This window comes from Opisthorchis viverrini (assembly GCF_000715545.1).
Source record: "Opisthorchis viverrini unplaced genomic scaffold opera_v5_356, whole genome shotgun sequence".
In the NCBI taxonomy this organism is placed as follows: Eukaryota; Metazoa; Platyhelminthes; class Trematoda; order Opisthorchiida; family Opisthorchiidae; genus Opisthorchis; species Opisthorchis viverrini.
In genome coordinates this window covers 438,613-451,839 of record NW_008752007.1, presented here as the reverse complement: position 1 = coordinate 451,839, position 13,227 = coordinate 438,613, and the positions used below count along the sequence as shown (strand labels likewise).

The 13,227-nt window shown below is 46.7% G+C and overlaps 1 protein-coding gene across 1 annotated transcript in view; it reads left to right on the top strand.

The window, feature by feature from the left end:
* Positions 1–6,087: 6,087 nt before the first annotated feature.
* The window catches only part of T265_10261 (hypothetical protein), a gene marked incomplete at both ends in the record, with an annotated part of 13,795 nt that continues 6,655 nt past the window's right edge, over positions 6,088–13,227 (top strand). The window contains 4 exons of the mRNA XM_009176580.1: positions 6,088–6,178; positions 9,338–9,744; positions 10,855–11,020; positions 11,116–11,211. Of these exons, the coding sequence (XP_009174844.1) occupies positions 6,088–6,178; positions 9,338–9,744; positions 10,855–11,020; positions 11,116–11,211 (760 nt within the window). The remainder of the gene's footprint in view (positions 6,179–9,337; positions 9,745–10,854; positions 11,021–11,115; positions 11,212–13,227) is intronic.

Genomic DNA, 13,227 nt, shown 5'->3' with positions numbered 1-13,227 from the left:
TGCCTGACATGGAGACAATTGTTTGGATTATTTACTGTTGCCTCCACCGTAATGGTGTCAGATCCGAGGACAGCTATTTCGTCTTCGTATTTGCTACTTGTGTGCGTGCCCTGGGCACGTTTCCACCCTACAAGCATTGGACGCTGGGACTGGGTTTTCCATAGGCGCATCAGCGAACAGAAAAAATGAAAGAGCATTGCCTTGCATGACCACAACTTGATGTGGTGAACTTAGGTAAGAGCTTCTCGTAAATCCCCCCACGTCCGCGGCAGTTAGTGCACACTGCCTTAAGGAGAACGAGGTATTTATGGCAGATGGATTTGCACCATAGACACTGTCGTGGTGCCCGACGATCCATAGAGTCAAACTCAGCTTTCAAGTCAAGGTAGAAAACCATTGTTTGGCATTGGCAACATTGTCGCTGTTCCGGAATCTGTTGGATAGTGAAAATATGATCGATGCATCTTATTGCAGAAGGGAACCCAACCTGGTTTACACATATCTGGGTTCAGTCAACCTTCGAAGGATAAGACCAGACGGCAACCTCGATACCGCAGCTACCAGGCTATGCCACGCTGGTTTTCACACTTTTGAGGACACGACTAGCTGTCGTTGGGCCTCATTCTTCGCGAACTTCATCCTATGTCTCACCAATGAGCTTCGTTAGATAGATACGCTTCTCGAACGGCTTCCGAACGATCCGTTTTCGGAATAAATGGTTACCGGAAAAAAAACCCAAAATGCTGCTTGGAACCGGAACTTCAGTTTGCGGCACAACCCAGCCAACTTCATACAAACATTAGATCCCTTATAGGACCAGCAACCACAACTCCCCGACGCATCATCGGATGCCAGATGAGTGTCTGTACAGACCGGGAAGCTAGGTGGACTCGAAAGACCGAAAAAACGGAAGACAACGAAAATGCTGGAAATGTCCACAAGCTGTTCCACTTGATTCTTTCGACTGGTTCTTTGAAGCTTAATGTCAGTGAAACTATCAGGGATCGGAATGGCTCTCTGATATCCAGCAAAGCAAAATTTTTGGACTGCTGGGCACAGCATTTCTACAGCAATTCAGTTAGCCACCTGCTATCTCCACTCCGGAATCCTGGCCTTCGATAGACAGGTGGCCTATGAATATGGAGCTGTCTTCAACCTCAGAATTATCCGAGTGTATATCTCTACTCAGGCGTCATAGTGCTGCTGGTCACGAAGACCTTCCCCCTGTGCTGTTCAAGGATGGCGGTGGGTTTCAACCATCGCCTGTCTAGTCTATTGAGGCCTATCTGGTAGAAAGGGATTTTCCCGCACAACTGGGGTAAGTCGATAACACTGTCCACTTTGAAAAAAGGCTACTCTCAGTGAATTAAGTAATACAGATGTTCGTTTGACTCCTGTTATGACAAGGCTTCTGGCTCACCGATTCTTCGTCATTTTACTGCGTCGCGCGAAACCTTGACTCGTGAGAATCAAGTGGGATTTCAACCGGGTAGAGGCTGCGTTGACCAATTCTTCACGCTCCGTCAGGTGCTAAGACAATGCCACATGTACAAACGACCCACAATCGTGGTGTTCCTTGACTTCAAGAAGGTGTTAGATCCTCCCCATCTGTCAGTGCTGTTAACTACACTTGATCAACAGGGTACGCCGAAGAGGTTTGTTAACGTAATCCGATCCCTGTATTCATACACTTTTTGGCGTGTAAGGGTGTATGGTGAGCTCTCCAAAAGCTTCTCTACAAAAAGCAGTGTCCGGTAAGCATACCACTCCACTCCTGTTCAACCTCGTCATTGATGAAACAACTAGGCGAACGCCTTCGAAACCCCCCTGATCAAATTGCAGCTGATGAGAACTTGGTCAATCTGGAGTATGCAGACGACATAGCCCTCATCTTCGACGATTAAGACAAAGCACAAGCCCTATTGAATAGATTGCCTACCGTTATAACATCTTTCGGCATGCGCCTAGCACCTTCAAAGTGCAAAATTATGCTTCAGAACGTACAGTCTCCGATTGTACGCTTGAGATTTCAAGGTAAATCACCGGAGGTTATGGAAAATTTCGTATACTTTGTTAGTTGTTTTATCTCTGATGAAGTCAGTGCAAGAATCTCAAAGGCGCTAGTCACGTTTGCTAGTTTGAATCATTTGGGGCGTCAAAAAGCCATGTCACTGGGTCTTAAGGGTCATTCGTCCCAGGCTACAGTAAGGGCTGCGTTGTTTTGCGGATGAGACATGGTCTCTACGGTCAGATGATGTGAGGTATCTTCAGGTTTTTAACCACCGATGCCTCAAAAGCGTTTTTGGTTTTGGGTCATAGGTCTCTGTCTCAACCATTTTTCCTTTTCTTTTTGCTCTAAGTCTGATCATAATAAGATGAACTTCATGGTTATACGGTAGTCATACATTAGTGTCAACAGTAGTGTTACTGCCTCACAATGATGATGAGGATAATGAAGCGGGTTGTATACAGACCGTCCGGCCTGGTGCCTTCTCACGTTTCATTACGGGTATTTCGTACTTTATTTTTTCTTCCGACGGGCGATTAAGGTTTATATTCCATTCGTCCGTAATACACTATCTTTAGAGGCTATGTCGCAGGAGGTTGGCTAAACTATTCATCGAGGTGTTCGGCTCACCCTTACGGTCGACAATTTTAGAGTCAATGAGCCGCCTTTTTCACTTGTTGACTCACTGACGGGTGAATCGTTCAGCCGTAATACCCTTTCGGTGCCTAGCTGTCGTGCCACCGAAGCGAAACACGACGGCTGGTATGCTGCCAGGCTCCCCAAACCGAGACAGGGGGAGTCGAGAGGCAGAGGTCAGGTTCGAACCACGCATCTTCTGGTCAGCAAATTCGCGCTCTAACTTGTGAGCCATCTCGCCCCTATTACCTCCTATAATCAGTTGGTCGCATCAGTTGGTATAGAACACGGCTGTTTCCGGTAGCAAAAGCCTTCTCCATCTTCCGAGCTTTCGATGAGTTTTCCATAATCTCTGCTGATCAGCCACTTGTGGCCGAACGGTCAAGTGTTCAAGCTACTAGCCGGGAGGTCGCGGGTTCCCGACTCTTCGGAGTTTCGTGAGATGCGCACTGCTGATGATTCCCAATAAGGATGAATCAGCTGTACAGTGCTTCTCGGCTTTTCAGCATAGATTGGCTTCACTTACAGGACGAAATCCCACACAAAATATCCCAAATCTCCTCGCATTACCCACGATATATAGGTAGCTCAGTGGAAGAATAAACTTCACCCGATGTGTGAAACTTCTATCTGAGAAGTCGTTGCTCGAGGAGCCAGTCAACACGTGTGACCGCGTGATGTGGATCCCGTGATTGAAGGATGAGCGGCGCTATATCCTGTCTAAGTGCGAGTTAATCACTGCTGATCAGCCGCTCATGGCCGACTGGTTAAGTGTTCAAACTACTAGCCAGGAGGTCGCGGGTTCGAGACTCTCTGGAGTTTCGTGAGATGCGCACTGCTGATGATTCTTAATAAGGATGAATGATTTCCTTCGATGACTAAGTTGACGAAGAAAGATATAAGAGGACAGCCCTGCCTGACACCGCTTGATGATGTGAACCCAGGCGAGAGCCTTCCTTAGACCTTCACACGTCCGCGGGAGTTGGCGTAAAACCCTTCAGCGACGAATGGAGTATCGATCTCGAATGAGCGCGAGAACAACACTGAATAATTCTTTACTTGTCTAAGAACAGACGTACATAAGCTGAAAGTGAAGGCGAAAGCATGTGTAATACGAAACGACAATGTGAACACAAAAAATGGCCATAACATTCACCCGGGCCGTTGGGTTGTGTGTAGAGAGGGGTAACTCGGACACAGGGACTGAATGAATGATTGTAAAAATCTGCTATAGGGTAATGATAAGTGTTGTCAGGTTTCTCGGTTTCTTAAAATGTACACTGCTGTGTACATCTCTGGAACCCGGCTAAATCATAGATGCCAGGGTCATATGTATTTGGAGATGCAGACGCATTGCCCGGGCACGGGGTGAGATTGAAGTATGATCGGTATTTTCTTCAAAGTTATTGAGCGGAGGCGCATGCAAGTCAGACAAGGGATGAACGCCACGCCAAGTGGTTAGAGCACGAATTTACTGAACGGAAGGTCCGTGGTTCGTTTCCCCGTGGGGGGTGGGGGCCACCCTGCCGTATCCCAGCCCTCGTGCCTCCTTCGTGTGGCATGGCAGTTAGGCGCCGAAAGGGTGCTACCGCTGAATGATTTTATTTTTTATTGCCTTCACCAGATGAGGTACGCGTTAACTCGTTGACATGTGTGCGGTCGTCACAAGGAGCAGGATGGCAAGATGACAGTGTTCCTAGTTTAAAGATTCTCTCAACATCATCATCATCATCATCGATAGCATGAGATCAGTGTTCAACACCGATGCTTCACTGCCGTACAACCATGACTTATTTGAAAGCCTCATTGTGAAGAAAAGAATAAAGGTGGATGGGGGAGGGACTTAGTGCTAGCTTAACACAATCATTCCGAGGTGCCTACACCTCCAGAGATTCACTCAAGCAATCTGGATAGAAGCTGACAACAAGAACGCCACTGACATAGGTTGGCAGCCATATCTTGTAGTGTCTGCAACCAGGCACAGTGAGGATCACGCGGTCCCCATCCTGGAAGGCGAGTAGCACCGACAGCACCCAAGCGCTTCGTGATCTCCTTCATACTCCTCTGCCAAGTCAAGGGTTGGCCACCTCTCTGTTTACGCCACTCTGAGTTGGGCATGGAAAACAGCACTCTTCGGCAAACGATGGTTCGGCATACGTACCACATGTCCCAACCAACGCAGCTTCTGGGGCTGGACACATTCCTCAATGGAAGTACCTGTTGCACAACCGGGAACGCGCTCTCTAACTGCCTCGTTGCGGATTCTTCGTCACCAACCCACACGAGCCATGGTTCTGAGACAACGATTGTCGAACACCTGAAGACGTCTCAGGTCCGCTGCTCGAATAAGCCAAGTCTCACAGCCATACAACAAAACAGCCCGTACTGTTGCTGTACTCGTACTCGTACACACAACTCGTACTCCAACACTTCAGTGCAGACCCTGAATCCAGAAGTCGGTTCTGTGAACAACTTCAAGATATCTACCGAGCACCCCACGGAGATATTCTTAATATTGCTAAGGACTTGAACGCCCGCATTTGTCTTGTTGATCCATGTTTCCACTAAATCCCCGGCACATTCATCCTGGGTGACGCTCTGATAACGATGGTCTTTTCGTGGTTTTGTGGGTTTCAACCGACTGTTTGTGGCCAACAACTGCTCTCAGTACCTACAACGGTGCTTATTGTCGTGCTGCTTCAATGACATTCGCGCAGAGTACCACCTGTGGCATGGCCGGTCTTATGTGGGAGCGGTAATGGGCAATTCTGACTCTTCGGATCATGCTTCTTGTCTGAAGCAATGCCCCACAGTTCAGTTCAGTTCCCTACCTCAAGCTGTCATCTTGTGGTGGTTGAACTTCTGTGCGGCATTGATCCTGCTGGCTATACTGGCTAAAACCCAGTTTCAGAAGGGTTCACGGGGATCATTCCGATGAAGAACAGCATGTCCCCGTATTGAGGGAACTCATATCACGAGGCAATCTAGAGGTGAAGTCGTACTGTCTTCTGTGACAGGAATGTGAAGGCAGTGAGACGTTTCCTTCATGATTTGTGGAGGAAACATTGGCACCTTTCTCTAGAGAGGGCAGCTCCTCACGACTTTTCGTAATCTTCTGCCATCACAGCAAATTCACCAGTCGAAATCCCAGTAAGCTGTCTCCAATTTCACACTAACAGTGTGCAGACGTAAAACAATCGGAATAAATCACACTTGATGATTTGTAACTAAAGCCCAAGACTGCCACTCAGTCGATTGCAGTGAACCATCTGGGCACCATGTCACAACGTTTGAAAGACGGTCCTCTCAAAAACCGTTCGCACTTGAGTCTTCGCTGGTGATGCTCAACTAAGCAGTTCGTCAAAATATCAGACTTTGTAAATGCAGAATTTACGATCCGCCAGGCTCACAGCACTAGCACTGGGTAATCAAGCTATACTTCAATGGAACCGGTGGCCAACTTCGGTGTGTTTGGAACACTCACTCACTGTTCAGGTTCATCGGACTCCGTGACCCATTTACACAACGGTTCAGGTAAATCTCTCTTCATCCTTGCGGAAGCCGGAAACATCGCACAAGTTCATAACAGGTTTTTGTCTCGGCAATCACCAACGCAATCTTCCTATGCGCTCTCCGTGAGGTGTCTATTGGGGGGTGGTGGTGAATATCTGCGGCGTTGACTGACGTGTAACGGTTTCTGGTTGAAGGACCAGTGAAGACTAGTTGCACAGCTATGTTCTCATGTTTTTTATATGCCATCTTTCCGTGTCGCCTTCACTCTCGGATGAATACCGAGATTCATCGCGATCAACAGCCAAAAAATCACACCAAGTGTGGACGTTCTGGCGCACGTACACAAAGTGTGGACGTTCGTGATGGCGCACGTGGTTTCCTCATGCACCGAATACTGCATAGGTCGAGGATTGCGAGGGTGTCAGGATAAGTGAGGTCCTTTTGACAGGAAACAGTTATACATTGTATCAAGTACTGTGGTAACCTGGTTCGAAGAGAGTGTTTCAGCAAAAATCGTGTGATTCCATTTACAAAAAACATCCTAAACGACGAGCGGATGCGCATTTCAGCTGGCCCCCATTAACTCAGCCTCTGGAAAAACAAGACGGACATAGCTGGAGCCTTGACACCAGTCCTTCGTCGACCACGGAAATCCTGCGCGCAGTTTCCTTGCTTCAGCGAAGCAAAGCGCTCTGCGTTTTGCACTATTCCCGCTGAACGCAGTTGCAGCAGCAGAAACCCCCATACTTTTGTACAGGGTTTCCCGTCTTATTGTATTTAGACCCTAGTGTACACTAATGGTTGATTGCTCTCGGTGATTGTGCTGAAATGATCGACTGAACTAATTTCGCCAGCTCGACTGCGTGATATCACAACATGTCATTTTTTTGTTTTGAAACAGCACTTGGGAAAATCAGTTGAACCCCTAGTTTACTGGATTTGTTAGCAACAGCTGCGCAGATGTCGTGGCTCATACTTAGCCATTCTTTCTGTCACAATAGTCATGTGAACCTCGACGGACAACGCAGGTGTTAACGATGCTTTGACCAGCGGTTTGGAAAGATGTAAGAATTTTTGTTCTATGGTTCGCAATAGTTCGTTGCCATTATACCAGTTTTGAAACCCATGCTTGTAAGTGCTGCCAGTTTACATCAATACCGGTAACATCGGTTTTTCCGTTGTTCTTTGGTGTTCCAGGTGGCTCACTCTTTGAGGCAACCTACAGGTAATCCTTGGCGAGCAGTTTTGGAATCGGAGAATTTCATTTCGAGGAAACAACAGTTCTTGGGGCGACTTTTACACCTCGACGAGTTACTCCCATTAGGTCCTCGCGATGTTCAAATTGCTCTCTCCCCATGACATTCTAATTGGCTGAATACAAAGATATTTTTTGTGAACTCCTCTGTACTCTAAATCCACTGGAAAAAGCCCGATGGATGATTGGTCGATTCGTTCGTTTTGATCGTTCCGATCGTCGCTGAAACCGGACCTCGTGAGGGCCTTCACCTCATAAAACCAATCTGCTGAAATACTTATAGTTTGGGTGCGTTAACTGGTTGTAGATCAGGCGGCTGTTTATTCGCTGAACCTGGTAATGTGCTCGCTTTGTGTTATAAGTTGGTCGAGGAACGATGGTTTCTTTTATGAACTGCATAAACGCACGCAAACAGATAGGAAGTACCCACCTAACCGCGCATTGATGCCTTTGCAATGGATGACGAGATGTCTGGAAGCAAATTACCAAGTTGGATGAACAGACTAACAACCACCTGAAATACAACCGATAAAGTCACCTATCCGGCTTAGTCGATACTGTAAAGCCCCTCCGTACACTGTACATATCGGTGGAGAATTTTGTGGTCTTCACTAACCCTTCAGGACAGCTCCAACTGGTATTACCTTTTTGATAATTAATGTTTATTGTTTTTTGATAAGAGTAAATTACCCTCCCCCGTATACTGTCTATGGAAAGTGATCCTGTCTTCGTGACAAGTAAAACGTCGTCGTCTACGTCATGGCCTACGCTTGCTAATGTATTGCACCCTCAATGTCCCATATAGGGATGTCAATTATAAACTGGATTGGGTTCACTGATCAGAAATTTTATACTTCTTTGTGGTGTCTATAACTGACCACCACTCCATCGTTCTCAAATTATCCACAGTTGAGAGGAAAGGACTCTGTGAGGCCGACACCCCACTTGCCATCGAGCTACGTGGTCTGATAAGACTTCCTATGGATTATAACTGCCCCTGTTCCGCATATATTATTTCTCCCCAAGCCCACTTCACAAACTTAAGCATTCCCGACCCGATTATGTTCATGTTAGGCTACATGGTTCTGTGAACACTGACGTAGTGACCACGTTTTCGCCCCACAAGACTGTATGAAACGCAATCTAATAGTTCACTTTGATATCACGTCGGAGATACGTTTCTGAATTTGGCAGAAACCAGCCTGGCCTTACACATTAAGAGTACTCTAGTCTCCTGCCAACCCACCAGGAACGGCGCTTCTGCACATTCGATGACCCTTGGGGAGGAACCGGCTTGGTAACGTCGAGATATGTGAGATAGTTTTTTGGAGGAGAAATTCACATGATAGCTGAACTTGGGCCATTTCATAGATCACGCCGGATAGAGCATATACTTCAGATGCAACATACCCTCTGATTTGTTAAACCCTCTTAGCTCAACCATGTTTAGGAGGGCTAAATGGCCCAAGTGGTTAGTGCGCGAATTTACTGACCGGAAGGTTCGTGGTTCGAACCCGACCTCTGTATGTCAACCTTCCCTGTCTAGGCTTGGGCAACCTGGCGGTATCCTAGCTCTCGTGCTTCCTTCGAGTGGCATGGTGGCTAGGCATCGCAAGGCTGTTGCAGCTGATCGATTATTATTTATTCTAACCATGTTTAGGAGGAAAATGATCCAGGCGAGATCAGGTCATGACCTGACCTCGAACCATAATCTACACAAATAGACACATTCACTCTGGTACCTGCCGTCTCTTCGCATAAGGACTTTGGTCAAATCAGTGTGGGGATGTTTGTCAGCTTGTGGGTATCTTGTGTAACGTTGAAACTGACCCTCTCCCTCAGGTAACTGTTTTAAACAAAATGAGTAATATTTCATTGTACCTCATCTTATTCGGTTACACGTATCCGTTCTCTTTAGTCCTCAGACTACTTCACACAGTCGGGTTTGTCCACCCAGTTTGTGTTCTGTCAACGAGGCAACTTTCCATACACGGAGATGATGACATTTCGTCTAAATAAACATGGCTGGACCATCCTTCTCATTTCTGTTATCGTTTTGCTACTCTACTATTTTTCCAATGTTGGCTCCATCACTCCTCTTCGGGGCAACGTGATCAGTGTGAAGCGCCTGCTGATACGGTGTGTGCACCTAACAGAGAATGCAGGAACCGTCATCAGGTCCAGTTATAAATCTTCAAATTTGCACGCGCGTATCAAAGGACTATCAGAAGGCGGCGGGGGCGGTCCGAAAAATGAACTACTGACAGATATTGATCTAAAGTCCCATCATATAATTGTTTCCGGACTAGCCTCCGATTTCGCTGATCTCAAGGTAAAAAGTGATGCTTTATTGGTTTCCCCTTGTGACTTTTATCTCATTGTCTAACCACTCCTCAATGACTAATCCTTATCGAGAGGTTTCTGGGTTCCGACCTTCATTTATAATTTTGGGCCATTCCACGAGGTGCTCACCTTTAGCATGACTTGTGAGGCGAACATTATGGAGTTGATTGACGCACGTGTCATGTGTTTTCTTCAACCCCTCGAAAGAGAGAAAAAAGGAAGCCCGGTTATATTGGATTCACTTACCTAATGCCGAGCGTCACTGTCCTATACTTACTGACAGGGGAACGAACGGTCCGCAGGTTCTGTATGTAGAACCGCATGCGGCATTTGTGACTTAGCACTCGTCCGTTTCCATAATTAAACCTGTAGCCGTTAATCTGTTCACTGTGCTGGACAACCTGGTCACAAATAGTTAAGCAGTAGGCTGGAATCACCAGCGCAAACCTGGCAATGCAGCATCTGTCACTGACTGATCCATATCACACGAAAGTCATCAGTACTTCCGTCGATCGAGTCTTCGCTGTTAGTTCATTATAGTGTGCTCATTCCCGTCCAAGTTGAAGCCTTGTGGGCAATCTATAATGCCGTGTTGCCAAGAATTTTGGAAAGCATTCACTTTTGATGCCACTTTGACACATAGCTATCATGTAGCACATAGAGATACGATGACTGAAGTTCTGCCTGGCCGTTCAGGAGTAATGCAGAAAACACCGCTAGTCTCGAACCACGAATCTGCCTCTCGGGAGCTGGAGTGCCAACCTCTATGCCATATTGAACCGAAAAAACTCCGCAAAGACATGATCGTGCTCGCAAAGCAATTGCTGAAGTTTATCACTCGGTCACTGGTTAATTTTCACGTACATAGTCGGATTTACGCTGAAAACTGAAACAGAACCGGGTCACTACCTGGAAGCATAATCAATCCGGACAGGTATTCGAAACCTCTATTTTTTTCTTTCCTCGACCCTCGCCACGAAAGTTGGCGTGGAATTCATACCGTAAAACAGAAATCGCAGCATATTCGTTCCAAGTGGTCCGTTTGAATCCAGTTATAGACTTATCATTGTTTTTTTTCTCTTCCATCCTTTTGAAAAAGGTCATTTCTGAAGAACACCCTCCAGTCCTTGAGGGTGCACCTTACCTTGGTCCTGAAGTCTTCCACTCTGATGTGGAATCGCGACTGCCGAATGCTGATCTTTTTATCCCCGTATCCGACCTCACTCTCTGGGTGGATCCTTTGGATGCAACTCAGGAACTAACCGGTAAATTAAGCTTTATTCAATGGTTTCCCCGCGCCCATCTTAGATGTACCATGCAAAACCGGCGACTTATGGTCCCTTCCGTTTCCTGTTTATAGAAGGTTTGCTGGAGTATGTGACTGTAATGGTTTGTGTCGCTCTCCACGGACACCCCATCATCGGCATTATTCATCAGCCGTTTCTCAACCGTACATGTAAGTCCATGTGATATTTTAACTTGTGTTCTACTGTACTCCTCAGTCATTTTCACTAGGGCCGTTATTTTTAGTTATTGTAATCATAATCACCACTGATAGCAACACCAGTTGAGATGGGTCTTGCTTCACGGATGTGCAACCAAATGAATTTATTCGAAGAAAGCCGCTTAGTGGAAAGAGGAAAAAGCGGATAGTGATGGGGCTATCCTGTCAAAACATCCGAGGCGCCTACACACCCAACACTCGGTCAGACAACCTGGATAGAAAGTGACAACATGGACGCCATTGACGTCGGTTAACTGCCATATCATTCAGTGTCCCTAGCCGAGCACAGGGAGGGGCACTTGGATCCCATCCTGGAAGACCTGACTACCTCTCAGGTCCTCCGACCGAAGTGGCCACGTCTCACAATCGTACAACAATACAGCCAGCATTCTAGCCCGATACACGTGTCCTCTGAGATCCACTGATGTCTTCATCGCTGAAAATTGGCAGATGCAATTCTAGCCTTTGAGTTTCGTGCGTTGACCTCAGAGCTAATAAAACTTCCGTGTCTGTACGTGGATTCCTAGAGGCATGTTCAAAGACTGTGCGTGTCACAGCATAACTCTGTAGTTTGCGGGTACGAATCACGTCGGCTGTTATTTTGTTTTTGCATTTTCGTTTACCGATCCTTTACACTCACGTGTAAACACCTTCGGAGACGTCCTCAGATACTGATGCCTCCTATCGAAAATTTCGGTGCCTACAGTTGCATTTGATAACATTAGTCTGTTTGATTGGATCCTCCGAGTCGCAATGACACAAACATGTAGATTATCTCAGGTGCCCATCATCTAGATCAGTTCAAACGAGGACTGGATAAGTTCGATGAGGAAGGTAGTTCCTTCGATTTTCGATCCATTCAATCGACGCGACAGGCCGGTAGGCAACTACTCGGGAAGAGCAAGTGAAAATGAGCCGGTTTATGCACACTAATCATTCAGTTGTGGATTCTGTTTGCTCAGCCTTAAAATCCCGTTCCAGGTCTGTTTTGAGATCATGGTTCGGCCAAAACATGTAATAATCTAGAGGGAGGAACTCGTGTACCATTAGTGTTCAGTGACAGACTAGCGTTTGTCGGTTTAATTCATCCTGCGTTTGGCTACCACGGCCACACTCTACTTTGTGTTCTTTTCGACTGCACTGTGATTCGAGTGAGGATATAACATGAAAATGACTGTCATTCACAAAACTCTGTTCACCGTCACCTGAAGAGGATCAGTGGTGTTCACTAATTTTCGTTGATAAGGTGCATACATTCGATGATAAATTTCTGGAGCGCCAACTCTCGGCCCTGTTCCACTGGCGCCGCCTGTCTGCATCCTGTGACGGTTGAAAACTAACTGTCAGTTGTTCTTCGGTCATTGAGCCTTGCTTGGAGCGCTGGTACTCGTAGTTCATCGCACCAGCATACGTGGTGAACTGACGCTTCAGTGTCTTTTACAGTTATCCTCAGGCAATGAACGAGGGACGTTTCTCACCGTTGCATGACATCAAAGAAGCTTAGGCAATTGGTGGGCTTGTAGAGTAAACGATTGGCCAGTTGTCCGTGCTGAACCACCCCAAGTTTCTGCAGCAAAAGCCAAAATGTGTGAGTGTCTTCAGATTGAGACGGGTCAGTTAGGAGTACATCTTTTTATTTGCAAAAGTTTGTACAATCTTAGCATCGAATTCGAACTCAGTAATTGAGCTAACACCATCACACGTGGAGAAAATCGAAGACAAACCATACATCGGTGTTTGGTGATCTTCAAACTACTTTCGCTCCTGTTTTAAAATTGTTTGGAGTTGTTCTACTGAAATTGATATTGACCACCGATGCCTCAGAAGCGTGGCTGGTTGTGAAAGGCGCGAGCTTGTCAGTAACGAAGCGATTAGAAAACGGGTATTTGGTTGTGCTGCAGGCACCTCAATCCGGGAAAACATCCAGCATCATCGACTGCGATGGCTCGGTCATGTGCTACGCATGCC